At 39.8% G+C, this 27,612-nt stretch overlaps 2 protein-coding genes across 2 annotated transcripts; one reads left to right on the top strand and one right to left on the bottom strand.

The window, feature by feature from the left end:
* Window positions 1–58: 58 nt before the first annotated feature.
* On the bottom strand, window positions 59–13,281 carry washc4 (WASH complex subunit 4). Its single transcript, XM_085913859.1, has 33 exons — window positions 13,102–13,281; window positions 12,520–12,659; window positions 11,844–11,897; window positions 11,683–11,748; window positions 11,493–11,538; window positions 11,332–11,399; window positions 11,159–11,241; window positions 10,366–10,408; window positions 10,182–10,285; window positions 9,977–10,097; window positions 9,750–9,873; window positions 9,539–9,666; window positions 9,297–9,457; window positions 9,084–9,210; window positions 8,872–8,997; window positions 8,694–8,801; window positions 7,265–7,411; window positions 5,241–5,320; window positions 5,042–5,147; window positions 4,268–4,384; window positions 3,994–4,162; window positions 3,717–3,871; window positions 3,165–3,239; window positions 2,964–3,068; window positions 2,754–2,888; window positions 2,561–2,669; window positions 2,228–2,294; window positions 2,036–2,122; window positions 1,773–1,920; window positions 1,470–1,566; window positions 1,189–1,385; window positions 982–1,078; window positions 59–875 (listed from the first exon to the last, which is right to left on the bottom strand). Exons 1-33 carry the CDS (start codon window positions 13,160–13,162, stop codon window positions 811–813), a joined length of 3,516 nt encoding a protein of 1,171 aa, XP_085769985.1. The 5' UTR covers window positions 13,163–13,281; the 3' UTR covers window positions 59–810.
* slc41a2a (solute carrier family 41 member 2a) lies at window positions 12,612–26,894 on the top strand. The gene is made up of 11 exons (XM_085913862.1): window positions 12,612–12,859; window positions 16,356–16,719; window positions 17,490–17,597; window positions 19,334–19,405; window positions 19,515–19,659; window positions 20,357–20,503; window positions 20,915–21,062; window positions 21,622–21,701; window positions 25,280–25,411; window positions 26,145–26,293; window positions 26,378–26,894. The coding sequence occupies exons 2-11, from the start codon at window positions 16,402–16,404 to the stop codon at window positions 26,552–26,554; spliced, it is 1,476 nt and encodes a 491-aa protein (XP_085769988.1). The 5' UTR covers window positions 12,612–12,859; window positions 16,356–16,401; the 3' UTR covers window positions 26,555–26,894.
* The last annotated feature ends 718 nt before the right edge of the window (window positions 26,895–27,612 follow it).

The raw sequence follows: 27,612 nt of genomic DNA, 5'->3' as shown, positions 1-27,612 counted from the left end.
CATCGACCAAAACACTGGAAAAAATGACACACGCTATGTATAAGCGCTAAACAAAAAATAATCCAAAGTGCAAGTTTTATTCATTTTTAAACATGTACCCAAGGATGGTAAATTGATGGAATGTCATGTTAGGCAAATATTACATGTATCACATCAATGAATATAAAATTAAGAAATGTGTAAAATGCAATTATCAGTGCTGCAAAAAAGTCTTGCATTGTGCAAGAGATTCAGTGTAATTCTTTCTATATTAATCTATTGTTCTTTAAATCAAATATACTCTACCTACAGTTCAGAAAGGCACATTTACATTTTAACAATGTGGTAAAAGGACAGTAAAATGAGCTGTATGCAAATACGGCACACAAACATTTTGCTACTATGCATAATGAGGCGTTAAGAACAAAGATACCACTTAAGGCCATAAACGATCATGACAAAACATGGTATTTGTGTAAAAGTACATGCTTGTTCTGCATTTCTCAAGGCTATTTTGCAAATGAAAAATCCAATTTGGAGCTACAACCAAAAAGCTATTCAATGTTATCATTTTTATTATTGGTTAACGACCAGTGCGGGCCTCTCGCCCAAAGTCAGCTTGGGTCGTGACCCCTATTGAAGATAAGATGTACATAGAATGGATAGACAGAAAATACAGCACACAGTAAGTCTTAATAAGTACACGATCGTTGATAAAAGCATATACACAAATTTTATAAGACATTCTTCAGTGATAAATCTTGTCAGATGCACAGTCTTGACACATTCTCTTTCATTCTTTGTTCACTTGCTGCTGAAATGACAACAGTGTCACTTTGATCCGGGCTCTGGAGTGCTGGCTCCATCAGAAGATCCTCCAGCTTTAGAGGCGTTTTCTATAGGGGGGGGTAGATGACCCAAACCATTTACTTTATAATTCAATTTACAAGAAGACATTTTTCACAAACACATTTAAAAAAAATCATTTATGACTCAATAAACCTTTATCCTTCTTTTCCTGAGTCTCCTCAGCTGCTGTCTTGTCCGCTCTGAAGAATATGCGGGCGCTGCTTAAGGAAAAGTGAAGTAACTCAAACTCCTGCAGATGGACATCAAACAGAACATAAATACTCCATGTCAGCTAATGAGCCCATTCAAGAAGTAGAAAAGATCATGAGAAAGGGAGGCAAGGTTACATGAAGTGGGTACCTGAAGGTAGAGATCTAATCTTTTCTGGGTGAGGTTCATTGTTTGGAGCAACTTTTGATCCTGACTGGCAATTTGGAGATGTTGCTCCTTCACCATGGCGTTCATCTCCTGCTTGTACTTATCTCTGACTGACTGGAACCAGTGCAGGGAGTCAAACTCCAAGTATTGGTCCAGCAACTTCAGGATGTATGCCACACCTTGGGGAAGAAGAGAAAAGCAGAGTCACGAGCCATTCGTGCATTTGTTTTTACGATTTTCTCCAAGCAATGAAGGTGACTTGCCCATAGCAAATCCATCATCTGTAAAAGCAGCTCCCATCTTGTTCTTCTTGTTCAACTTCTCTTTGCAGCTGATTGAATGTTCCACAAAGTTCACAGTCTAAAGGAGAAATTGATGTCATCACAAAAGCTGTATTCCAAACCCAAAATCTTGTTTGGTGCTGTGCATATTCATTTTAGATGCTTTAATCGGTTTCATTGAGCTAAAATATGTCATTTATTGTAAGCAGATTGCTACTATATTTACAAAAATTGGATGCTATTCGTTAGACCAGCGACCAGAAGTTAGCACGCCTCCGTACTGACCAGTGGGGGCACAATCATGTAGAAGTTTCTCAGGTGCATGTTCTTTGCGCGTCGAAACTCAGGCGCAAATACTTCCACCAGCATCTTGAAGTATTCCGTCCCCTCGGCAGAGTTGCTGGTCAAATCTCCCAATACGGAATCCAGTACGCTGTATACGACAATTGAATATCGAGAGGTGACGTTTCCACTACGTTTATCTCGATGTGTCAGAATTCTAATTCACGTAAAAGACAGAATGTCACCATGGTAGTCCGAGGTGTTACCTTGCAGCTCTCCGAGTTTCCTCTGACAGTCCTTCCTCCTTTACCAGCTCCTCAAAATTGACAATATCCTCCAAGTCTGGGACAAACCTTCAAGACCCACAAAACCATCATTCATAAATAGCATTAATTTGACATCTATCCATCCAAGCCACTCTTAGAATTTCTAATGGATCTTGTCATTGGACAGCTCACCTAATTGCATTACTACAGCAATGGAGTCCTCCTGAGCGGATCATGCGTACATAACCCATGGCGTTACCTTGAGGACAAATGCGCACTCCACGTTAAGTTACACATTTGAAAAGCTTAAATCATATCAAAGATTAAACATCAAGCAAAATATATATCTTTTTCATTCTGACATTGAGACTCATCTATTTTTTCTGAGAGTACTTAAACCAAAATATTTTGGAAGCATTCCATTCCTACAAGAGATTTCTGAAAACAAATCATCCAAGATGGAATACATAGAAATGAAATACGGAAAAATAATAAAATAAATGAACATTTGTGTGTCGATTTTACCAATCTGACTGATGAGCTGTCTGAATTGGTCCAGGTAACTCTGTCCATCAGGAGTGATGCCCAGCTTCCTGATGCCACGGTTAAACTTCTCAGCACGCTCAAAAGGATACTACAACAATCATCAGACAATTTCAAGAAAAAAATATTTCCATCCTCAGAAATGTCTGGTTTTCTTGAAATTGACTTGTCACACCTTTTGGTCAGATTCATCCTTTGTTTCTCTGAAGAAGCGAATATCCTTGATGAGCCTGGATTTGATGTGTTCATCGTACATGAACTGACTGAAGATGTAAAACTTCTTGCGCAAGAACTGGTAGGTGAAGTTCACCTGAAGGAGATCAATTGCTCCCGTGAGCTAATACAAGCAATGATAAACTCAAAACACATCTCCGTGTACACTCACCGTGGTGTTCATAATACCAGTGCCGTGGGTGCGGATGGAATTGGCGATGTGTCGGATGTTGATGGTGTTCAAGTGCTTGTTGTTACTTGCCTTCTCAATGAAGATCTGCGAGACGAGAATAGTTGTTCCTTTATAAAATACTTCGCGATGCAGCATTGGTAGTGCTGCTAAGAAATTCAACAAGAAGGCTACAATTCTAACCTGGTTGTTGAGGTTATATAGGTAGCGTGAGACAAAAACATGGATGTTCCTCATGATCTCCAACACATCCAGGCCCTTGATGGAAACATGCAGTGTTAGGAGAATATTATCAGCACTCATCAAATTTGTTCCATGGCAATTATCATATATTTCAGGTGGGTGGAGGGGGGGCAGTAACCACACGACCACCTAGTGCCACCAGTGCGTCTGGATCATCTGTTCCACTGCAGTGCTCCTACACAAAGCAAATGGTGGAGCCTCGGGGAAGATTGATTAGATGAAAACAGATCCATTTGCCTTCTCAAAAAGATAGCATGAGCTGCAAATGCAATATGTTGCCCACCCGTTAAGAGGAGACATGGCAAAGGTTCGACTACACGCCATTTTTAAGGCCGCAACATCTATCGAGGTCAAAAGGTCAGTTCATTTAAATCTGAATCTATTCATAAATGGGGATTTTTATTTTCTTTTATTGCACCATTTGCATGAGAGGCACAATCTAAAAGAAATGTTAATTGCATTGCCATCATGATATATTCCAAAGCAACAGACCTGCTCCAGGGTCTGACTCGGCAGGTGTGCTTCTGTCATTGTCAGCCCGTAACGCTGTGAGGCAAGGTTTCTCATCTCGCTGTAAGTGGCCCAGTCATGAAGAGCCACAGTGGTGAGGTTGTAGAACGTTTTATCCAGATAGTGGGTCACGTATGCTGGAAGGACACATTTTGCATGTCATTTTTTTATTGTTGTATTTTGTCAAGTGTTAACACCAGTTAAGAATTGCACTTTTAGTTGATTGTAAATATGATTAAGAGCTGGACTTTATCAGAACCTTTGATATGAATGAACCGGTTGAAGAATCTGATGGGTTTGAGGTAGAAGAAGTGCGCAAAGTCCTTCATTCCAACTTTAAATGGATTCCTGTCGTCCAGCTTCAGGTGCATATGAACAGAAAGCCGCAAGTCCTTCTCTATTTCTTTACACAATTTATCCAGCAGGTGCTTGAATTCAACACAAAAAGAGCAAATGGTGTGATTTTGGTTCTGTCGACATTGTAGAAAACCTTGAAGGAATGACTTCCTTTCTAATGCGGTCCATTGACTTACCTCATTGAAAACATCCATGATCTCCTTGTCGTAGCTCTCCAGTAGCTGGTCATATGACTCCATGTGTTTGGTTTGCAGCATTGAAGGTACGCAGTCCCTCAGGGCGCTAAACATGTACTGTGCAGCATAGCAAAAGAGGAGGTCACGTTTAAAACACCTCAAAAAGACACAGAAATATCTGTCATCACATGGTAAAAATTAAAACTTCAACTAATGAACCGTGTTGAGCCCAACAGTGGTAAGTATTATACTTGTATCTGGTGCTTCACACTTACCAATTCATTTATTTATCATGTGAGACAGTTGATATCGTGCACAAATTTAGTGACTGTGTTTCTTGTCAGCCAAAATAGGATCTTATGGACACTGAATGAAAATTTCAAAAAGATACGATGGAATAAGAATTGGAGACCTGAACCGTTGTTTCAAATCCATCTTTAGATTTGAAATCCAAATGTCAGTCTACAACAAAACCAAAAGAATTGACCTTGCTGTTCCAGTAATTCTGGAGGGGACTACATGTCCCTAAATGATATGTCAACATGGCCGCCATACTGACTCAAGTCTCTTGTGGTCTGAATTCTCTTTAGCTATGAGTAGAGCCTGGCAACATTTGACCAACCAGTCTGTCTTTTCACAGCAACACAGCACCATTTACTGGCTCTGTTGTGAATTGCAGCCAATTCTGGAATAAATCACCCCCCAAAAAAATCAAAGTTCCAATGCAGATAAAACTGAAATGAATACGATAAATAACAAGGTTGTGTTTCTTACGTGCATCCGTGCTGCATCCACTGCATTTTCATAAACATCATCCAAGTAGATAGGAAACACTGCTCGGTGCCAGTAAAGGAAACTGCAGTCGCACTGAAGTTTGACCCTTAGAAGTAAAGTTGAAATAAATAAAAAAAAAAACCACTAAGCACACATCTGTCATATCCAAGTTGTTGAGTGTCATCCTGTCATCTCCCACCTCTCACTCAGCTCACTAATCAGGTCCAGCTTCTTCAACACAAGCTGCAGTGGAAGCAACTCCTCATCTCTGAAGGTTTTCTACAGCATGTAAAAGGTGAACATGTTATTTACGTCATGCTTTGAATTTTAAATATTCATCACATTGTGATATAATATGACAATGTTGACCGGGTATTGTTCATGACAATATATAACTTAGCGGTATGCTATATTACAATGACACAAGTTCTTTCTATATTTTTTGACAGTTTTTTGTTTTGTTCTGTGTACACTGTGTTAAAGTGTAGCACACATAGAAAACAACAATACTTCTAACTCTATGTATGTGGGGAGTCTGAATCCTGCTAAGAAGAATAAGAGTTAGTGATTGGGGCCCAAAACAGATAGCTTGCATTTTCTCAATCCATTAAAAATAATATTTTAGATAGGTTGAGGTTACCAAGTTGGATTTCCAGCATTTCAGTTTATGCGGTGTCTTTGCAAAATTTATTGCCCACAGCTGGTGCAAAGTTTAGGGCCACAGGGAGTGGATTTCATTTCAGGAAGGTATGAAGCAAAGGAGGCTCAGTCAGACAATCAAAGAGAGAAAGAAGCCTTGAAGGAATATAAATACAGATGCAATCAATGGTTGTGTATAAGTATCTGTTTTCCAGATGGCATTGTTATCTGCTTGCTACTCTGTGCTGCTGCTTTGACCTCTTTGAATTAATGTGCACAAAAGATAGTTTTGTCTCCTGGGCTCTTATCGAAGGAAAAAAAAAAAAAAAAGACACAATAATGTCCAAAGTATTCACTCCCCTGTCTGGGTGTTCTTATCCAAGGCCGAGGGTGTATAGTCAAGCACAAAGTTTACAGTGTTACATTTGTGAAAGAATGGCTCGCTCTCAGGAACTCAGTGGAACTCTGATAGGATTCTAGCAGTGACAATAATCTTATCTTTTTAAGTGGGGTTGATGTTGTGGGGAGTTCACTTGTTGAAGTGCATGTCAAGAGGGCAGTTGCCAAATAAAGTCATTTGAAATAAAAAAAAATAAAAAAGTGGATGGAGTTGTTATTCAAGCTGGGGTGTATAGTTTCAGGTGTTTTTTTCTACTGAGTCAATTGCTATGGGAATGCAAACTTCATGTGACCTTCAAAACAGCGTTTCATGGAAAGGGTTTCCATGAACAAGCAGCTACATCCAAGACGTATATCACCAAGTGCAATGCAAAGCGCAGGACACCATCACTCAATTCTAGAGCAATGTTGGTGTGTAGGATGTGTTATTGGATTTGGCCCAGGCGCGAATTGGCTCCAAGTGCAATTCCAAATTTCGCCAGAAGATGGTGACAAGGTTTGAAGTGACATGGTGGCTAGGTGGAGCAGATGGTGCGTAGGATGTGTTAAATTTAGTAATTGATGGACATGACATTTGTTTTATTGTTGTTACGATGTTTGAATAGTTTGAATGTATTTAAGGTTGATGTTTTACTTTTTATGTTTGTTCATACACAATGTATTGATGTGGATGAGGATTAAGAGGAGACAACAAGGGGTGATAGTTAAACTATTTGGTGGAGAATGAGACAGATAGCGTGCGGCTGCAGCCACAGATAAACGGCCAACGACAGCCTTACTTATAAAAGAAAAGTTACAAGAAAGTGCAGCCAGAGAGATTTTTTTGTATAACAATAAGTTCGTTGCAGCTGCAGCTTGAAGATGGGCAAATAGTATGCAAACAGACTGCAAATCATCAGAAGTGGGCATTGGGTCACCAAAAGGAGGCGCTGGCAGACTTCTGTTTTGCTGGCAAATGACAGAAACTTGGAAACGATAAAAGACTACGAAAATGGAAGTGTTTAATGTCCGTCGCCCGAATCGTCACTAACCCTAGGGGTGGGCAGTATGTCTGTGACATACTGACTAAAGGTCCATGACAGACTCCAGGATTGTTGATGGCTGATGGAAATGTTCTGTGTAAAATTCTAATCCATTGCATTCAGTCAAATATGAAAAAATGATGGCTCAGTGTCCTGAACTTACCATCCGAGTGCCAACACAGAGAGCCAAAGACACGACAAGACGTCTCTCTTTTGTGCTGGGTCCACTGAGGACATTTTCGGCAAGCACCAAGGAGGATAGCACATCCAGACGCTGCTCGCTGTACTTCTTGTCAGATATCACTCGTTTCTGGGGACAAACAAAAACAGGCAAGAATAAGCAAGCAGAGTGTGGCGTAATGGTTGATCCTTGGGCTATCATGACTGTCAATATTTATCAAGAATTTCACAGAGGCAGAGAGTTAGTTGTCTTGAGGGGCCAACGACTTTTGCAAAAGGGCAAAAACCAGACACACAGAAAGTGTGGCTCGAATCGCGCTCTTCCTACAGCGTGGCTGCTTTTTACTGAGTTAATGAAATGGGTGGGGTTTTCACAAATGTATGGCTTCTTTTGTTAACAAGCAGTATGGACATCTCATGATACACTCATGACTTTACTTAAACATAGACGTTGTCTTGTTCACATGCATGCAGTATAGACATCTCATGACTAGTTAAACAAGGAGGTTATTGTTTAAAGCAGTTGTTGGGAAATAGGTTATCATTAGATTCTATGTTCCTAATGGAATATGTTCGCTGTATGGCACGACCTTGTGCCCAGGGAATTTCCAACCAATATAGAATATTTAAGAGAACAATGGTGTTTTTCTCTGAACAGGATGCATATGGCTGGAGCCATGAGTCGCTTTAAGCAAGAACATCCTGGTTTGAACAATGACATCATTGAGCGGTCCATATTGCTTGCCTTAAACAATAGCATCGTTGTTTTTCTGAAATCATGAGCTGAACGTACTGCTGTGAACATGAGAAGCTATACATTTGTGTAAACTCCACCCATTGTATCTATTCAATAAAATGGGGCCCGCCTGTGGCTGGAGCGCGGTTCCTGTGTGTGGCCCGAGCGCCCTTCGGCAGGAGTCGTTGGCTGTTGAAGACAAGTCACTGTCTTTGTGAAATTCTTGGTAAATGTTGAAGACCCAACAGCAGTGGTCCCCAACCACCGGGCCGCGGACTGGTACCAGTACCAGCCCTGCAGCGCATAGTAAACACAGCTGGTAGGATTATTGGTGCTTCACTCCCCTCCCTGAAGGACATTTATACCTCCCATCTCACAAGGTCAAACTGTCACATACCGCAAAGATCTTCCATACTTACATAGAATCTAATGATATTATTTGACATATTTCCCAACAATGACAAAAATGTCTCGGATGTGTTTTTAGCAAAGCCAGGAACAGTTTCAAATTGCAGAGATTTGTTAAAATGCTACCACTGTCCCGCTACTGGAGTCTACAAACACAATGCAGCAATAAACATACCCAAACAAGTGACTGGAGGGGAGCTACACAACGAGCGAAATGTAATGCAATCCCATATAGCGTGTGCGTTATCCCATATAGCGTGTGCGTTACCTTGGCAACATAGATAGCGTTGAGGGCCTGCGACTGCAGCTGCTGAGTGATATGAGAGACGGAATCTGCGACGACCATCGATCGTCTGTGAAACGTGTGCTCCACAGCCTTGAGGGGCAGTGACATGAGACAAGATCAGTACATCTGCCAAGTCCTGACAGCTTCCATGGTTACGCACCTTTAACAATTCCACCAATCGGCACAGCGCTTTGACAGAGGTCTTGGTCATGGGCCGCTGCATGGACATGTACATGTTCATGGTGGTCTTGATAATGGTACTGATGCTGTATGCAAATAGGACACCCTTTGCGTGAAAGGAAACACCAAGTAAGATGTCACAGCAAAAACAATATTTGGACGGGTCAATGAAGTCATCTAGATTTGTTTTACCTGAACAAATACATTACACCTGCTGTTAAGGTCTTCAGCCATCTTGTCAGTCTTTTGCTCCTTGCACAGAATGGACTCCATCTTCATCATCCACGACGTTACAAACACATAGTACGACTGAACATCCCTGAAGACAGGCCGACATCATGTTATCAAACCTGCAATTGTTGCTGACCTTCAAAAAAGAAAAAAAAAAGGACACAGTTGACTTACTTCAACAGTGTCTGGGCTCTTTGCTGAAGGAAGGTGTCTCGATGCGCTCGGATGGCTTGAATACTTCTCTTGTCTATCATTTTAGCTGCAGCGGGAACCTTGCTCAGCAGGAATGTGTCGGGGAACCAGATGATGTTGGCAGTCAGAGTGACAGCTGGAACCTGAAGTACAAACACGAAAGCTTCAAAAAGCTGTGTCAAGGGAATAAGCAGTGATCGATCCAGCGGGACCTTTCTGAATACCTTTTTACAGACATCTAGAAGTGATTTGTAGAGCTTTTTGTCTACATTTCTAAAGATGTAAAAGTGAAGCACAAAGAGAGCGCACACTCCAGCGTATTTATCTCTCTGATCAATTTCTGATGGTTCCCCTGTAGACCACACAGACGTAAATCACTCAAAATTATGTTAGAACAGCGTATGGTGAACAAACATCACGTGAATTAAACCCGACCAATTTTGGACTCCACATTGGAGAAGATGGTCCGTATATTGAAGGCGAACTCCTCGGCAAAAGTGGCATTTTTGGTTATAGTTACTCCCTTGGCAGGATCGTCAAACCTCTGGTCAACGCATGCCTGTTGCATTGTGCGAGACAAGACAGCATGGGTCAGGCTTGATTAATTAAGCCCAGAGCGGATGGTTTTTGGTTTGATTATTTGATATTTAAAAGGAAGTCACCTGCATTATCATGCCATCTAGCAACTGTCCTTCAAGTTTGAGCAAGAGCTTCTCAAATGGTTTCAGTTTCTCTTCGGCAATTGAAAATTTCCCAGGATTGTGGTGCACAGACTTCAATAACCTGGAACCAAATTATTGCAATAAATGTATGCCAAAATGTGAATTACAAATCAATTGTTCTGGAAATTTAACTACCGTGGCTTACCTCTTATACATCTTCCAGTGATCTTTGAGTGTCCCGTGATTTTCCATGATTTCATCAAGGGTAAGTAGAACCACTAATAAATCACCAAGGTGTTCATAAACTATCTGCAGACAGAAAAAGAATACAGAGGGTTTAAAAAAAAAAATTCTACCAAAAATACCACAGGTGATATGTGAAGGCTTACCTGGAAATGGACACCCGATGAATCAATAATTTTAGTTGCAGCCCTGAAATATTATATTACTGGTCAGTTATTTACAGGTACAAAGGTCAGGATTTATGAATGAGCTGGACAGTGCAAAGATTATTCCTTTCCTTCTCCAATATAAATTTAACAGTCAACTGCTTAGTTTTTGTTAGGGTTGATAGATTAGTTTGATCCTATGATTATGTTGGAATAATTAACCAAACTTGTCCTGTCTTAACAAAGTAGTAGAACAAAGTGCTAAGATCTTTTGTACTGATTGACCAGCTGCAGAGGAAGCAATCAAAGTTATGTTGGAATGGAACCTGTAAACATTAACCAAACTTTTGCTGTCTTAACAAAGTAGTAGAACAAAGTGCTAAGATCCTTTGAACTGATTGACCAGCTGCAGAGGAAGCAATCGAAGTGGTTCTGTTTACACAACATCGTAAAACAACCCCTGCTCTGATTTGACCAGAGGTCAGGGGTTCACCAAACCTGCCCACTCTCACCCCCACCCTGCTTCTCTCAATAAATATGCTCTTGCAAGAATCCAAAATCAGACTTCGTTCGAACACCACTGTATGCACAGTGATGAACGATTTCTCCACTTGCAAGTATTCAAAAGGCATACTGTCTCCCGTGTGGTTCTTGCAAATAAGTTAGTGAGCACCATTCTAACATTTTTACAGTTAACATTCCACATGCTACAAAAAAATTAATGGGGAGTGCGAGTAAAGCATGAATATATAAACATTTTCATCTGTTCTTCACATAGGTTTTTTTAACTTACTTGTTGCTGTTGTAGAGGGCACCCAGCTGATGAACAATGTTGACAACCACTTCATAACATCTTGACACAAAACAGGACAGTTCCTGATAGACAATTATGAGTCAATTCTTTTTGTACTGTAAATAAGTCACGATTATTTTGTTATTTATTAAACAAATTCCTTCATTCGCTACCTGTAAGAAGGAGATGAATCTGCCCATCTGAATTTGGCACTCGCCTTCAACAACGCTAAGGTCAGACACTGTTAAATGGGGGGTAAGAATGAGTCTAATTAATCCATACTGAAACAATGAGCAATATTATACTGGAAATGAGTAGACGACTGGCATATTACCTCCTTCTCCATAGTATAATAAACCATTGTAGAACTTGTTTTCTGCCTGCGAGGGAACATGACCAGTGCAATGATTCTAGTTTTATTATGTGCATATAATAGCACACAAAAAAACAATGACCAATGAAAGGAGATACTGTGGCAGCCACAGAACATAAGCAGATTGGAAACTGAGCAGTTACATGCTTACCTCATACTTGAGATTCTTCACCTCACTACACAGAGCAGCATATACTGTGATGACTTTATTTAGGACCTGCAAATCAATATGAAAAAAAAAAAACATTTCAGGTCTGATCTTTAAATGATCACTAAAACAGATCATTGTTTGTTTGTGTTTTTTAGATTTACCTTATTGTCTGTTTTAATCAACTCCAACAAGGAAGACTGCTCATATGGGACGAGCTGAAATACAAAATATTGGTGAAATGTTTTTTTTAAACTTTATTTCTTTTAGTTTTCATTACTTTATTGTATGGCAGAATTCTTTGACAATATTTGGAAGGTATTTTAGATGATTCATCCTGACAGAACTGATGTAACTTAAGCCAGGGTAAGGCCACCTTGCTCACACATGGCTTCCAGAGCTGTTTATAAATTGTCAAAAGAATTAACATCGGGGCATTGTAATGGCCTGTGTAACCAATTAGGCAGTATGCTTTGGACCATTTGGATGAGCCATTTGTGCCTGGACTTCTTGACTGATCTGTTTTGTGAAGTATAACAGTCCCTTCCCCAGCAAAACAATTCCAAAACATAGTTGGGATTGTATTCTCTGACATGCATGCTTCCACCCATTTCCTCCAAACATAAAGATGCTAACTATGGCTAAACAACACAGATAGGTGAAATAGGAGAGAATTTTCTGTACTTTTATTTTTTGCAGCTGCTCTGACAATTGATCAGGAACACTCCAAATTTTATCCACAAGTGGTATAAATTGCTTCAGTTTGCAAAAGTTGGCTTCTGTGCCACTTTTTGCTTTGCTAAATGTTGTAAATATTGACAATGATTGTGGTTTCCTTACTTTCAAGGCAATAGGGTCCAGCGTGAAGTCCCAAACATCTCCAATTGAGTCATCGAGAGCCTCCTCAATGCCCCTCAGCTGAGCTGTGTACTCTTCCAAAAACTTGGCATAATTTTTGAGTTGAACTTCTGTATGTATTTCTGTTGGAAGGGATCTTTGATCAGTACTTCAACAAGACAAGTCCAAGAGTTCATAGTTTTAGGAATGCCACGCCACGCAGCATTATAATTTGATTCCGATTCCATTCGGAACTTGTGATGGGGACTCATTAAATGATGCAAGTGTATCCTGAGCTGTGATCGGTGGTATGCATAATACGGAAGTACTTTCTTTACCACAGGTATTTAACAATCTGTCAGCTGTGATGTTTGGACGGAGCGTTAGTTTATAGTCTATTATTGTTGACTGTTAAAAGCAAGCAAAGATGACAGTATATCAAAGCAACGTGGGTTTCAGTTTGATGGACTGTTCGACACAAATGCATTCCATAATCAAAGAAACGAAGCTTTTGGGCTAACTTGCTAGCTGCTGTAAGATGATGCAGTCACTTGAAAAACAATCAACCGAATTGCAGTCACTCACTCTGTGAACCGTCGTCAAAACGGTCAAATTCCCAATCAGGTGCAAGAGTTTCCACAGCCATTTCGTAGGAAAATATGCAATCCAAACACTGTTTTTAAAATATAGGGCTACAAAAAGCCATGATGGGTCTTGTGATTTCGAAAAGTGCCGCAAGCGTTCTTGGGAAATGAAGTCCGGAAGTTCAAGTTCGGACGTCAACATGCTTATATAAGAATATATTCCCAATATTATTTCCCCACTTTCCACAAAAAAATCATAGCACAAAACGTTTTACACATATATTTTCTATATATTTATATTATATTATATTATATTATTATGTATTATATATAATATTATATATATATATATATATATATATATATATATATATATATATATATATATATATATATATATATATATATATATATATATATATATACATATATGAATATATTATTTATAATTTTATATATTTATTTATACACATTTACAATTGATAATTACCTGCAAATGAAATCAATAAATGATTACACGTTTACAATTGATAATTGCCTGCAAAAGAAATCAACAAATGATTATGTATGTATGTATGTATGTATGTATGTATGTATGTATGTATGTATGTATGTATGTATGTATGAATGTGCGTGCGTGCGTGCGTGCGTGCGTTACTGAAATATCGTATTTGGACCCTCTCTGTTATTAGATTATAGTGCTACTGAAGCTATAGCAGGCCCTTCCTTGACAATTCTTATTACGTTATTCAATTAGGGGCAAAAACCAGGGTGTTCATTGTCCGAAACTGTAAGGTTTCAGTGGATAAACCCGGCCTATAAGTCATCAGCTTTTGTTTTGCACATTTTTTTTTCTCCCAATCTGTCTGGCACAGAAAGGTTAATCATATTCATGGCTAATTATATTCAAATAATAGTTGTCCTGGTTGTACATTATGCTGTTAATGCATGCATTAGTTTAGCGTATGTGAAGAATACATTTATTCGTCTGTGGTGGTTATGCAGTACAGTAGTGCATGTGGAACAGACAGCACACTCATCTAACAATTATATGTAAAAAATGGTGGGCATGCTTGCTACATGATTTGTTCTAGTCATGGGGTGGGACGATGTCACACTTAACTCAGTGTGGAGGCACAATACATCATTCAGACAAGGTAGGGCCACAGATTGCAGTGCAGCGTGAGAAGCTATGGTTTGCGGAATTTCTAAACATTGAAGGTAAGATCTTTATCAACATTTACATCCATCATAACTGGGGGGTTTTTGTATTCTAATTTGGAGCAAACATTAATGTATAGGCCTATACATACATACACACACACACACACACACACACACACACACACACACACACACACACACACACACACACACACACACACACACACACACACACACACACGCACACAAATATTTATTGGAGTTAGTTTATTTGTAGCAATTGAAATATTTGCATCACAGAACAATGTGTCAAAAACTAACATTCTGATTTATTAGTGGTGTCAAATCCACGCTTATCGAACATAAGTGACCCGACTCCGTTTAAAGGTGAATCTTGGACCACATCCTGTATTCACATGACTGATTCTAAAAACAGACTCCAGCTCCAACCTGTTGGGTCGGGGTGACATTTTCTCAGGCATGCGGTTGCAGCATCATCCCGTTTTCGAATTCCAGCTACATTCTGTTGCTCGATTTAGCGTGGGATCGCAGCCTTCCACCAACTACACCCTTGTTGTTAGGTTTATTTCCCAAAATAACAAATGTTAGAGATGTTCCGACTCTAACTTACTGTGCAAGAACAACACAGGAGACAGTATGCCCTTTGAACACTTGCACGTGGAGAATTTGTTCGTCATTGTAGATACAACAATGTCCGAACAAATTCTGCAAGTGGAGAATTTGTTCGTTGCTGTTGACACAGCACTGTCCGAACAAAGTCTGCCGCTGCACCCATGCAAGAGAGTATTTATTGAGAAAAGAAGGGTGGGGGTGACAATTTACATGTGTGGTGGCCAAGGTGGGGGTTGAAACACCTGGCCTCTGATCACATCATAGCGGGGGATGTTTTACGATGTTGAGTAGACAAAACAACTTTGATTGCGTCTTCTACAATTGGTCAATCAGTGCAAAGGATCTTAGCACTTTGTTCTACTCCTTTGTTAAGACAGGACAAGCTTAGGTCAATCACCACTGATTACATTCCAACATAATATGATCAACCTAATCTAGGTCAATCACCACTGATTACATTCCAACATAATATGATCAACCTAATCTATTCAACCCTAACAGAACACACTTCCCGTTTCTTGCAAGGAAGATACGAGAGCCGTAGGCTGTTCTCTCATCTATTCTACTCAGCCCTCCCATAAACGTCACTTTTATTCACTTTGAGGTCCCTGGGTTACATAAGGGCCCCTTCAATGGGGTGGGCAAATCAGAAAACAGGCATCTGCCCGACATTTGTTTACTTATGTTTCTTTCAGAGTTACTTCAAGCCAGGCATTAGCAGATAAGCTATCTTGCACGTCATTTCATCATATTATCTAAAAGCAGAAAGATCGTCTGCGGTGGTTCCCTCATGTTGCCGGCTGGAGATCAGCTAGGGCCAAGCAGGTTCCTCTGCTTCTGACTCTTATTCACGACACACTTTCCACAGCAACCACAAATGTATAATAAAACATAATAAATCATGATGAAATATCATTCCTATGTTTGTTGTCTCCTCTTTGTCCTTACTCAACTTAATACATTCATGTATACTGAAAATCTCGGGCTATAAACCGCACCGGACTATAAGCCGGACCAGCTAAAATTCACGATTTATTTAGTCTTATATTTATATAAGCTACACCGGAAAGCCGCGCGTGCACACGAGTTATTTACAAAGAAACACAGTCTGTTTTATGAGCTTTATTTTAGCTAACTGAATTCAAAATTGTAACACTAAATCATTTGGCTATGACTTAACTTGTCCCACACCTACAGGCATCTCTCAGGAATATCTTATTAGTAACATGTCCCAGTAAGACAAGATAACCTCAGTGTTGCTCATGAGATTTTGGTATGTTGAGTGACAATAGAGGCAATCTTTGCATCAGATGACGCTAAACAACCACCCTCTCTTCGGACACTGCAACCAAAACAGAGCCAAAGAAAATACAAATCGACTAGAAAACCTAGTTTCTAATTCTTTGCAATTTTTGGATGGATGGAGTTTTGTAACTTACAGTTTTTATGTTTGTTTAGGGCATGTGGAGCAAGATTCCTTTCTGCCAGAGTTCCACTTGACAATATGGTATTCCCAGAGTCAAAGGGTATCCAGACAAGTGGATCTGAGAAGAAAAGATCTACCCAGATCCTCGTCCTACCACAACACTCTCCAGGACCCAACTATCTCACCCCGGAATTGATTATTTCACCCATCAATGTCAATTATGAACCACAGGACTACACTGAGACCGACCCACTACTGCCCAGTAGGACAAGATTCATTGGGTCTCAGGAGGTACGCCCCGAATCAATCTGCTCCTTAGTGTTGCAGATACTGGTGTCGTTCCTGCTGGCTGGGCTGGGAACTATCTCTGCTGGACTGCTTCTTGACATGGTTCAGGTAAAGAAAATGCCAAGTCATTTAAAGAAATCGTTCTCAAGTGAAGGGCGTGATTTGGAGGAACGGTCCCCCGATCTGAACCCGAGCGATGTTCTATTGTTGGACTTCTGTGCTCGACACGGATTGTCAATAATGAACACCATGGTCAAACATAAGGGTGTCCATGTGTGCACTGGGCACCAGGACACCCTGGGCCGCAGTTTGATGATCGACTTTGTAGTTGTGTGATCAAATTTGCGGCCGCATGTTTTGGACACTCGGGTATCCTGCACGTATGTTATATTTACTCAACATGGAAAAGTGTTTTTATTCATGTAATGTGTTTGGGAATGGACACCAGGGGTTAGTTGCTATGCTGTTGGGGGAAAACGGTTGGTGGGAAACGGTTGGCGGAAAAGAGTGAGACTGGACACAGCTGTTAACTGTCTTGACCAATGCTGCTAAGGCAACCTGTGGTTCCCAGCAGGCTTAGAGGAAGTAGGATGAGGTCATGCACCCATTCCACAATGAGGTAATGCCAGAGGAGGGAGTAGACGAGCCTGTAAAAGGGCCATTCAGGCAGCTAGAGGGGCTCTTCCCCCAGCAAAGAAGTGAAGATGCTTTCTATGAGGAACAAGACTTTTTTCTTTTAAACAACCCAAGATCGAGCAAATTAAGAACCAACTTTTACTCCACATCTTTGCTCATGTTCCCCAAAACACGTAAATCCAACTTACAACAGTTAGTTTTTGAATGAGCACTTTTCTTCCTGTTTTGCATTTCTATGGTAGAGTTGGGATGTATTCCAAGAAATCACAGAGATCTTTATTTTGCTCCCTGTTGTGTTGGGCATGAAAGGAAACCTGGAAATGACTCTTGCCTCTCGACTGTCAACAGCGGTGAGTGTGGGAACACAAACATGCACAAACATACATACTACATGATAACAACTTACCGTATTTTCCGGACTATGAGGCGGACCTTCAATGAATGGCCCATTTTAAAACTTTGTCCTTATATAAGGCGCACCGGACTATAAGGTGCACCATTAATGCATCATGTCAGATTTTTAATCCAAATCAAATCATTCTCCATTTTATCTTTTTATTTCAGCTTCAGATGCAGCAAATTACTTTATAATCACAAAATAATGATCCATAGTCTTTATGATTCATAGTCTTCAGCAGGCCACTTATGATTGATTTCATGACACAATGCTTCGAGCCAGTTTAAATTTAGGAATTTGGTCCATATATAAGGCTCTAAGGTACTATAAGGCGCACTGTCGGCTTTTGAGAAAATTTGGGGTTTTTAGGTGCGCCTTATTGTCCAGATAATACAGTATTTTTTTCTCAGTGGCTATCATGCATCTCTCTAAACAGTTTACACATTTGCAAAACTCTAAACACAGTTTGTTAGGGTTTATAAACTATCTTGATCGTATGATTATGTTGGGATGTAGACTAGAATGAACTTTGCTTGAACCTTTTACCTTTCCTTGACTCTGAAAAGTTTAACCATTCAGTTGTTGAAACTTTCCAAATGGTGTGGAAACATCCTTGTTTAGTTAGTCATCTAAAATGCTCCACTAGGTTTTATTTCTACACCTCGTAAAACAATAAACTGGGACCCTCTCCACTGATTAACCATTTGCTGAGGTGACCACCAACTGGGACCCTCTGCACTGATTAACCATTTGCTGAGGTGACCACCAAACATGTCAAATGTCACCCCCACCCTACTTGTTCTCAATAAATATGCTCTTGTAAGAGACTAACGGCAGAGTTTGTTTGTTCGAACATTGCTGTACCTACAGTAACGGACTAGCTCTCCACTTGCAAGTGCTTAAATGGCATACTGTCTCCCGTGTGGTTCTTGCAAAATAAGTTAAGAGTCAGAACATCTCTAACACAGTTAGCACAGCGTCTGTATTTTGTGGCCATATCATTCAGACATTTCATATCGTTTCCACACAATATGTAGTCAAACACATATCCTTAACAGACAAGCTATACCCCCAACAAAATTATGGATTGTTTTTTGTATTATTTATGAATGTTAACACACAACATCCCACAATAGTATAAACAATCTTCCAAACCTTGGATACAGTATAAAAACCTGACCTCACCATGATTTATACCTTGCGATACCTGAGCTCATCGCTTTGCCTAACAGCTGCGGGTTGAGCCCCAGTTTGCTTGTTTGTTCTGGCTGTTCTATATTCTGTCGTCTGTAACTATATATTACTGAAATTAAATCTCACTATCCCGCACAAACAGGTCTGTGCTTGACCTGGTACATGACCCCGGCCTTATGAGGGAAACATACAGGAATAGGAACACAGCAAAAATATACTACAAACATACATGTAAATTCTTTAAATGTAAATTCCTACAGTGTCAAGGAAGTTTGCTACATGCTACAGAGGAAATTCACCACACTTTAAATAAACGATAATTTAGGCCATTCATCTTTTATAAGAATTCTGTTTTTTATTATTGTACATTTTTTCAAATACATTTCTAAAACTACAAAAATGCTGTACTTTAAAACCCGCTCATCATTTCTAATTTGTCACAACAAGTCATCCTTTAATATTTAATGTATGTATATAAACATGTTTGCATTTCAGGTAAATGCAGGAAAAATGGAACTTGCAAGTGAAAAATGGATGTTGATCATGGGAAACCTGGCAGTCAAGCAGGTTCATTCTAAAACCCTATTAAAAATTATATGCATCATCCGCAAACTAACAACCAAGTATTGTAGTATTTCACCAAAGTTACTATTTACTAATATTACTTATCCTACAGCTTCAATCAACTGTCCTGGGCCTTCTCGCCTCCCTGATGGCTATTGTGTTGGGCTGGATTGCGGATGGAAGGATACCATTCAATCACGTTATCCTTCTGTGTTCAACCAGTGTTTGTACCACATTTGTGGCCTCACTGCTGCAAGGTAAATTTTGGATTACAAAATTGTCTTCTGTCTGACCGGTGTTAAGCATTTTGATCTAAATACAGTATGCATTGTTCAAATTGAACTTTTTTCCCTCCTTTCTGTCCAAAAGAATCATCACTTGTGTGTATGTGTGATTATGTGTACAGTTCCCATCTCATGATAAACTTGGAAGATGTTACAATGTATTATTTTTAAAATATCAAGCCTCAATGTAAGCTAGTTAGTGCTACCGCAAAGCTCCAATATCTAAAAATATTGCTGCAGATTATTACTTCATCTAAGTTGTCATGCTTGACAGACCATTTGAACAAAAATAGCTTACCTGACTGTATGTATCTGGATCTACGTGAAATGCACTTGACTTTTTTTCTCGTAATTAGTTGGGTGCATTTCTTCTTGAAAGAAGTGCGAGTAAATTCTAAACACACGTTTTATACACACTATGGAGACAGTTTAAGGAGCCATTATAAAAAAAAAATTGGAATATAGGGGGTGGCAAGTGGGTGGGAAAGGCATTATTGGTATGGGTGGCAGCTGCCACCACTTGTGAGCCTTTAAAATGGCCATCCTTGCTTCCATTAATACACCCATCCTTGCATCCATTAATGCATCCATCCATGCATCCCTCCCTCCCGTTCACTTTACCGTCTATCCATTCATAAAATAAAAATAATCCTTTTAATCCTGTGCCCAGGTATTATAATGGTGGGAGTGATTATCGGCTCAAAGCGGACTGGGATCAACCCTGACAATGTGGCCACACCCATGGCAGCCAGCTTTGGAGACCTCATCACGCTGGCCTTATTAGCTTGCTTCAGTCAGTGGTTCTACTCCTTCATAGGTAAGTGTCAGGTTTAAGCACCATCAGACATTTCATAAACATGGAAACAGAGGCGTTGCTGCACTAAAGGGTGGGGGAAGCTGCAGCAGCAACTAACATTTCACCAAAAATAGATTGTCATTCAAGCAGGACAGAAACTGTGTCTCAGCTGTCACCCCGACTGTTGGGGTACAGTTAGTGTTTTGTTCCTCTTCGGCTGGAATCTCCAATGCAAACTGCCCAAAAGTCATGCACAACAAATTTATAAATTAAAATAAAATATAATTTCCATTTTGACATACATTAAATAAACATGAATAAAATGTGTCAAGAACCTAAAACAACAAAAGAGGTTTATATAAATGTACAGACACCACACTGGTCCACCATTTTCCAAATCCTAAACTACGTTTTCCCACTTTCTCTTGACAGACTTGTATTCATATGTGCTATATCTCTTGGATCTGTCTTTGTTGTGCCTGATACCTCTGTGGATTGTGATCTCCTCCAAACACCCTGCGAGTCAGCTCCTCCTCCGTACTGGGTGGGAGCCAATCATAACAGCAATGGTCATTAGCAGGTATTGCCTTTGGTTTTACTCAACTTGCATGAATACTGGAAAATCAAAATTTGACATCTAACAAAGGTTTTCTTTTGCAAAATAATATTCAAGATTCAAAGCACTTATAAGAACAGGAGAGGATTGTTTTATTTTGTATTTTGCCTGCACAATCAGAATACCGATTGCTGACTCGAGTCTTGAGTCAGGATACGGTGCAGTTAAATGACAGAAGGACTGAAAGCTTTTCATTTTGATAATCGTGCATTTCAGTTCTCCAGTCTGAGAGTAGAAATGTCAGTGTGAATGGTGCTGGGGGTAACTGGGGTCGTTGAGGATGGCGGCAGCTCACATATGGACTTTGCAATAGTAGATACTCTGCATAGAGGAGTGGAAACAGTCAGAATAATTTTTAGATTCGAAATTATCGCCGTAGGAATTGGCCTGAAATAAATCTGCGGTTTTTGCTGCTGAAATTATTATGATATTCAAATTTATTGAGATTTACACATTGATTTTGCTATCTGTCAAACTAAAATCTTGTCCTTTCTTTTACATGTTTTTTTTTGTTTTTTTTTAGTATGGGAGGGCTTATACTGGATAAGACTGTGTCGGATCCAAACTTGGCTGGAATTATACTTTATGCTCCAGTTATCAATGGTAAGTAAAGCATGAGAATATCAATTTGATTGATGGTCTGATAAGGAGATTGATGCAAAAGAAGTGTTTAATTGGCAGCTGTTAATTACAAGTATTAAATAGATTAAATCTGTGGTGCCACCTTTGGCCACGCCCCTTCTGATTGACTTACGTCCGTCAATCAAAATTAAGTAATGTTGTCACTTTCGACCACCGCACGTTTGGATGATTTCAAATGCGATTGACTGTGATTGATATGTGATGGCTGCTGATGGATTCACAATATTTAATGACTACGATTACATGCAGTCAGTATTTTTGTGAGGGTCAGAATATGAGTCAGGGGTCCAGATAGCAATCAGCAAAAAGACCACATGTGGTGTTATTTCATGTAGGGTTTTTCTCCTAGGTCATTTCCATCATTGTTTCAAATCATTGTTTGAGAAAGCTGCACATACAGGTACTTTCTGTATTACAATGGTACAAGAGCATGCAAAATTAGAAGGTGATAACCCAATTGCATATTCGGAATTTTAAAAACCTTTAGATTTTTTGATCGTCAAGGGTCCAGATAGCAATCAGCAAAAAGGCCACATTTGGTGTTATCTCATGTGAGGTTTTTCTCCAAGGTCATTTTATGGGCCTCCTGTGCTTCACCGTCTGGGTTAAACAAGGGTCACTTGTCTCCAGCAGCAATTTATGTTCCATTGAGAGATTCTGGTACCAGTCTCTTGAGGGGAAGTTCTTATTGTAAATTAGAGCAGACCACCAGGTTGTTGGGAAGATGAAAAGTAAGGTATTTGTTCTGTCGTGTGTGAGTAACAAGTATTAATATTCGTTAGGCGTCATATTGTGTCATCATCTCATGTCATTTGTTGTCTGACAATGTGGTCAATATTACAAAAAAGGCTACAATCACAATAAATATTTTGCAGTGACAGTAAAGGGGTACGGTTAAATTCTCTGCTAGCAAAAAGCATATACTCCATCAGCTTAACTCGCATACATCCATATGGCCGACAGTTATAACCATGAACTAAAATTTTGCATTTGATGACAATATCAGTAAACAGTCTGTATGTTTTAGAAACCTAACACACAATAAAGCACTCCAAAATGTGATGACGGAGGACATCTGAAAGTATTCTGAACATTTGATAACAACGGCTCCAGGATTTTTTTCTTCACAAGGTGAAAGGGAGACTAGACACTAGATCCATAAATTACGGCAAGTTATCTTTTTACGACGCGCTGGCTTGTTTACCTGCGACAAGAAAAACACTAAAGCAGATGCTCTGTATTTATTATTCTGACAAATGGCACTTCTTTAAATCTTGTGTCTACAAGCAAAATTCTTAATATTGCGAATCTATTATGCAGGCCATTGCGCAATGTGTTTTGCTAGTGTTAAGGATTATTCAGAACACATGTGCAGAGTGTATTTTTATGTTCATAAATCTGAATACTTGCAAGTTAAACTGATATTGTCATATGTCCGCTGCTTCACAACCCTGGTCAGCACTTTTCGTCCCCACACTCCTTTCTTCTCTCGCATCCGACATGACGCACATCGTTCATCAAGCGCTCAGTCTGCCAGCTGTCACTCAAGTCGTTCACTTCTCCTCTTTTGTCCCATTTATAGAGCTTTTCAATGCCATTCTACCTTTCCCAAGAACCACAATAGTCAGTTTGGCCGCTTTACATTTGCAAAACCATCATAACTTGTGAAACACCCATGTATGTGTCTCAAAGCTACGCCGACTTTTCTGTCGTGCAAGAGCCTTTTTATTGTAAGAAAGCAGGGTGGGGATGAATGTGAACACATTTTGGGGGCGCCTCAGCAAACTGGTTTAGTTTCTTTATTTCTTTGTCTTATTGGTGAAGCATATTTGGACAACGTTTGTACAAAACAATACAAGGTGCAAAGTTTTAAGAATGCAAGGTTCCAGCAAAGACTACTAGAGTTAATGATTCCACTCAGCATTTCTAAATAATCACAAGTAGTCAACCCAATCATCCGTTCCGGTTCCTGCTCCTGCTCTCATTGGCTGTAAATAGCTGGTCTTGCTTTTCTGCTGCCCGACTGACCGAACATTCCTGAATGCCGCCTGGTCTGACCCATTGCCTGTTTATGACCACGTCTCCACCGAGCTCGTTTGACTCGACGACACCTCTTCTTATGTGCCGTTTCGTCTGCCTTTTGTCCCATCATCTTGTCTCTCTGCTCGTCTGCTTCCTCTTGGCTACCAGCCGTGTCTCGGCGTCTGCCGTCCTGCTTCCTTGGTTCCGCTTCTTTGATGCGTCTGTCCTTCGGGAATTCTAGCTACCCTTTCCCTTTGTTTTTTTGCAATAAACAAGTTTGTGCATATGTACTTTAATCAATCGTATTAGTTTTTGGTATAGCGTCACCTAGTCAGTGTAAAAAGGCCTGCATTTACACAAAAATAAACGATCAAAGACCCCTCCCCCCCTTCTGCCCAAGCAGAGACTGATAAGAGGCTGGTTAATGATTTAAATGCAAAAATTCTACAGAAGATTTGAAAAGAACACTTTGAAACCCCCACTTCTGCCTACCTCAATCAAACCCCTGACTCCCACCTAATTCCATCTTGACACAATGTGAGAAGATTCAGGGCCTGGTGGAGTTACGTATTTGAAAGTCTGCACTGACAAGACTGCTCTAGTCTTCATGCATATTGTTGTATTTTAGAATATTATTCATACTTTTGTATGTATAGATCACTACTGAGTATTTGGTGTTAGGGTTGACAATTTATTTTGTTGACGAGAATCATTAACTCAGTTAAAACTTTCCACCTTTCCCTTGACTCGTTGAAACTTTCCACATTCCCTTCTGTTGTTGAAACATTCTTTCTTGGTTCGTTATCTAAAAATGCTCCACAAAGTATCTGTTTCCACAACCTCGTAAAACCAAGAGCTAAGACCTTCTGCACTTTCGCGTCTTTCCTCCAGTCTGGCTGCCTTTTATTGAGTTCAAGTCGTCAACATCTTAATGGATGGGGTTTACACAAATACATTCATGACTTTAGTTAAACAAAGGTGATGTTATTGTTTAAACAAGGATTTTTTTTGTTTCAAAAAGTGATGTTATTGTTTCAAACAATTCATGACTCCACCCATGAGCACAGTCAAACAGCAAAGATCCTCCATACTTACATAGAATCTAATAAAATTTGACATATTGGCTAACAATGACTTTCTCTGCATGCAAGCGTAAAATGGGCAAACTGTCTCCAGCGTGGTTCTTGCAAAGAAGGTAGAGTGGGGAAAACTATCATTTGGAATAGGATAAACTTTCCCCACTGGAGTAAAATTACCGTAATTTTTGGACTATAAGTCGCTCCGGAGTATAAGTTGCACCAGCCGTAAAATGCACAATAAAGTATAAAAAAAAAACATATATAAGTCGCACCGGAGTATAAGTCGCACTTTTGGGGCAAATTTCAATCACCCTTGAAGGCGGAAGTTCATGCCGAAACATGTCAGGTAATGCAAGCTAAAATACCTTGTTTGTGATAAAAGAACCAAAAAGTGGTGGGTAACCTTATGACTTGTTTCTCTTTACTCTCACCATGCAGGCATTGGAGGTAACCTTGTCTCAATACAAGCAAGTCGCATTTCCACAAAATTACATATGAATTTTGCACATGGAGAGGTTCTTGAAGATCGTAAAAGGTGCCACCAACCCTGCAGCACTTTCTTTGGTTCAGGTAAGTAGCATTGAGTTCAGCAATTGATAAATGGGTCTCAAGGGATGCATAACAAAGAGAGGAAAGGGGATGTCAAGTCCGAATTTACTCCAGCTATGATTGATGGCTTTATCAAAACGGAATCAAGAGGTGATTAAAAGTCATCAAAAGGGGATTAAAAATGATGGATGGTTCCCTAGAGTGTATGAAATGTGATGAATGCGGTTAAAGGGGGGGTTAAAGGGCGGTTGAAGGGGGTTAGGGTTAGTATAAAGGTGTAGGGTCACATGTTTCTCACCATATAGAATGACATGATTGAAGACAATGTCATGTGGGGGTTTAAAATGTTGTTGTCACACATGCACACAGCACAAGCTTTTGACTCATTCCAGGAGTCAACTTCATCTTTTCCGTTCAGCTGACTTGATGCATGCATTCAGGAAAAATAAAGCAGGGGCTGATTCCAAAAGAGCTCTGTCTTCAGAGATAACCTTGAGGATATATGGCATTTAGCATTCCGCTCAACCCCAGACATGGCTTCCTGAATGCGGTCATAGCACATATTTTGATCCCTGGCCTAATGCAAGCAAACACTAATACCTTTTCATTCTAAATGGAGGAGTTCTATCGTCTTCTTCTTAGAAGGGTGGCTTCAAATCATAATTTAAAAATTGACATTGCATGATAGAGAGATATAGGACTTGACATCCCCTTTCCTCTCTCTCTCATAACTGTATGACTGATTTTGATTCAGAACCAAATCACAAATCTGCAAAGGTGCTACTTCTCATTGTCATTCCTGGGCAGCTGATTTTCTTATACGTTATTCACCTGATCAAAGGGGCTTACACCATGCCCAGTGCTCTCTTCACAGTCACGTTCTTGACCGCTTCTTTCATTCAGGTGAGTCAGTCGGATGTGTGTTTCTGCTTAGTTTGCACACATTGTCCCTTTTTCATGCATTTTCTCAACTTTTCTGCTTTGCAGGTCTTTTCTTTGCTGTGTATAGCTGATTGTATGGTGCACTGTTTGTGGAAGAGGGGGAAAGATCCAGACAGTTACTCTATACCCTATCTCACAGCTCTTGGGGATCTTTTGGGGACAGCTCTTCTCTCCCTGGCCTTCCTATTGCTTTGGTGGAGTGGAGACATTGGTGGAGGATAAGCTCAAAGGATGATTGTGATATCACTGAAAAGTGTCTGTGTGTTTGAATATGAGAGGACAAAAGAAATCAGTGTGTTGTATAGTTCGATGCCAGACAGATAGATATAAACCATTTAAAAAAAACAACGTTTGAATGTGTCAGGTCTCAGCACCTGAAAAGAAGAAGAGAAGACAACCAGTTATTGATTTTCTCGCTCATGTTCAGTCTCCATCAGTTCTAGTCAAGTCAAGTTTATTTATATAGCTCTAAATCACAAGCAAGTCTCAAAGGGCTTCACATGTACAAATATTTACAATTATTCTCAAACATTCCCTGATCTTAAACTTCCAGGAGGGAAAGGAAAAATAAAAAAACTGAAAACTCCCTGTTTGACTTTGCTTTTTAATCTGTTGGGATGCCCTGGTTACATGGGCTTTGCTACACCAAAGGAAGGGGATTTTGCAACTGTAGCAACGCTGTTCAGTTAAATTTGCAATAAATGGATTGTTATTCAAGCAGACAGGAGGAGTGTCGCAACACTGGTCAGCTAACAGGGCAATAAATGGATTGTTTTCTTTCTGTCACCCCGTCTGAAAAGTAACATCTGTGTGGTTACAAAACATAAAGACATAAAAGAAGGGACAGTTTGATGCTGCTACAAGATGAGCAGAGTGACTTTACTGTGAGCAGAACATGTATTTTATACAGGTGATACGCCAAACCCACTTCTTTTGATTGGGCAATGTCCAAAATGCTTATCATTCACTTACTCCTGTATTATTAGTGTTGTGTTTTCCCCATGGTCACTGTAGAGCTAGATTCAGTTCATATATGCAATGATTAGTTTAATTAAGTAAGTATTCAGAAGTATGCATATATGCTTGGCAGATACCAGAAAAAAACGGTTCCTCTATATTATAGGGGTGTCAAACTCATTTTTTTCACAGGCCGCATTGTAGTCATAGCTTCTTTCGGAGGGCCATTATAAATAAATGTATGAGCACCTCATATTAGATCCAGTAAAAGCTACAAAACAAACTGAAAAATAACTCGTTTTCAAATCAGACGAGTAAAAACT

This window comes from Syngnathus leptorhynchus, chromosome 6, assembly GCF_054491065.1.
Source record: "Syngnathus leptorhynchus isolate UIUO chromosome 6, UIUO_Slep, whole genome shotgun sequence".
In the NCBI taxonomy this organism is placed as follows: Eukaryota; Metazoa; Chordata; class Actinopteri; order Syngnathiformes; family Syngnathidae; genus Syngnathus; species Syngnathus leptorhynchus.
Note: the sequence above shows the minus strand (reverse complement) of the source record. Positions and strands in the feature narration are given on the sequence as shown.

What these genes read in the sequence shown, in the direction of transcription:
- slc41a2a (XM_085913862.1), top strand. Translation starts at nt 16,402, where the DNA reads ATGGTATTCCCAGAGTCAAAGGGTATCCAGACAAGTGGATCTGAGAAG. An exon ending in TGCTTCTTGACATGGTTCAG is followed by an intron (nt 16,720 to 17,489) that starts GTAAAGAAAATG and finishes TTTCTATGGTAG; the next exon opens with AGTTGGGATGTATTCCAAGA. An exon ending in TTATGCTCCAGTTATCAATG is followed by an intron (nt 21,702 to 25,279) that starts GTAAGTAAAGCA and finishes CTCACCATGCAG; the next exon opens with GCATTGGAGGTAACCTTGTC.
- washc4 (XM_085913859.1), bottom strand. Translation starts at nt 13,162, where the DNA reads ATGGCTGTGGAAACTCTTGCACCTGATTGGGAATTTGACCGTTTTGAC. An exon ending in GATTCATCTCCTTCTTACAG is followed by an intron (nt 11,242 to 11,331) that starts GTAGCGAATGAA and finishes ATTGTCTATCAG; the next exon opens with GAACTGTCCTGTTTTGTGTC. An exon ending in AGAGCCCAGACACTGTTGAA is followed by an intron (nt 9,211 to 9,296) that starts GTAAGTCAACTG and finishes GCCTGTCTTCAG; the next exon opens with GGATGTTCAGTCGTACTATG.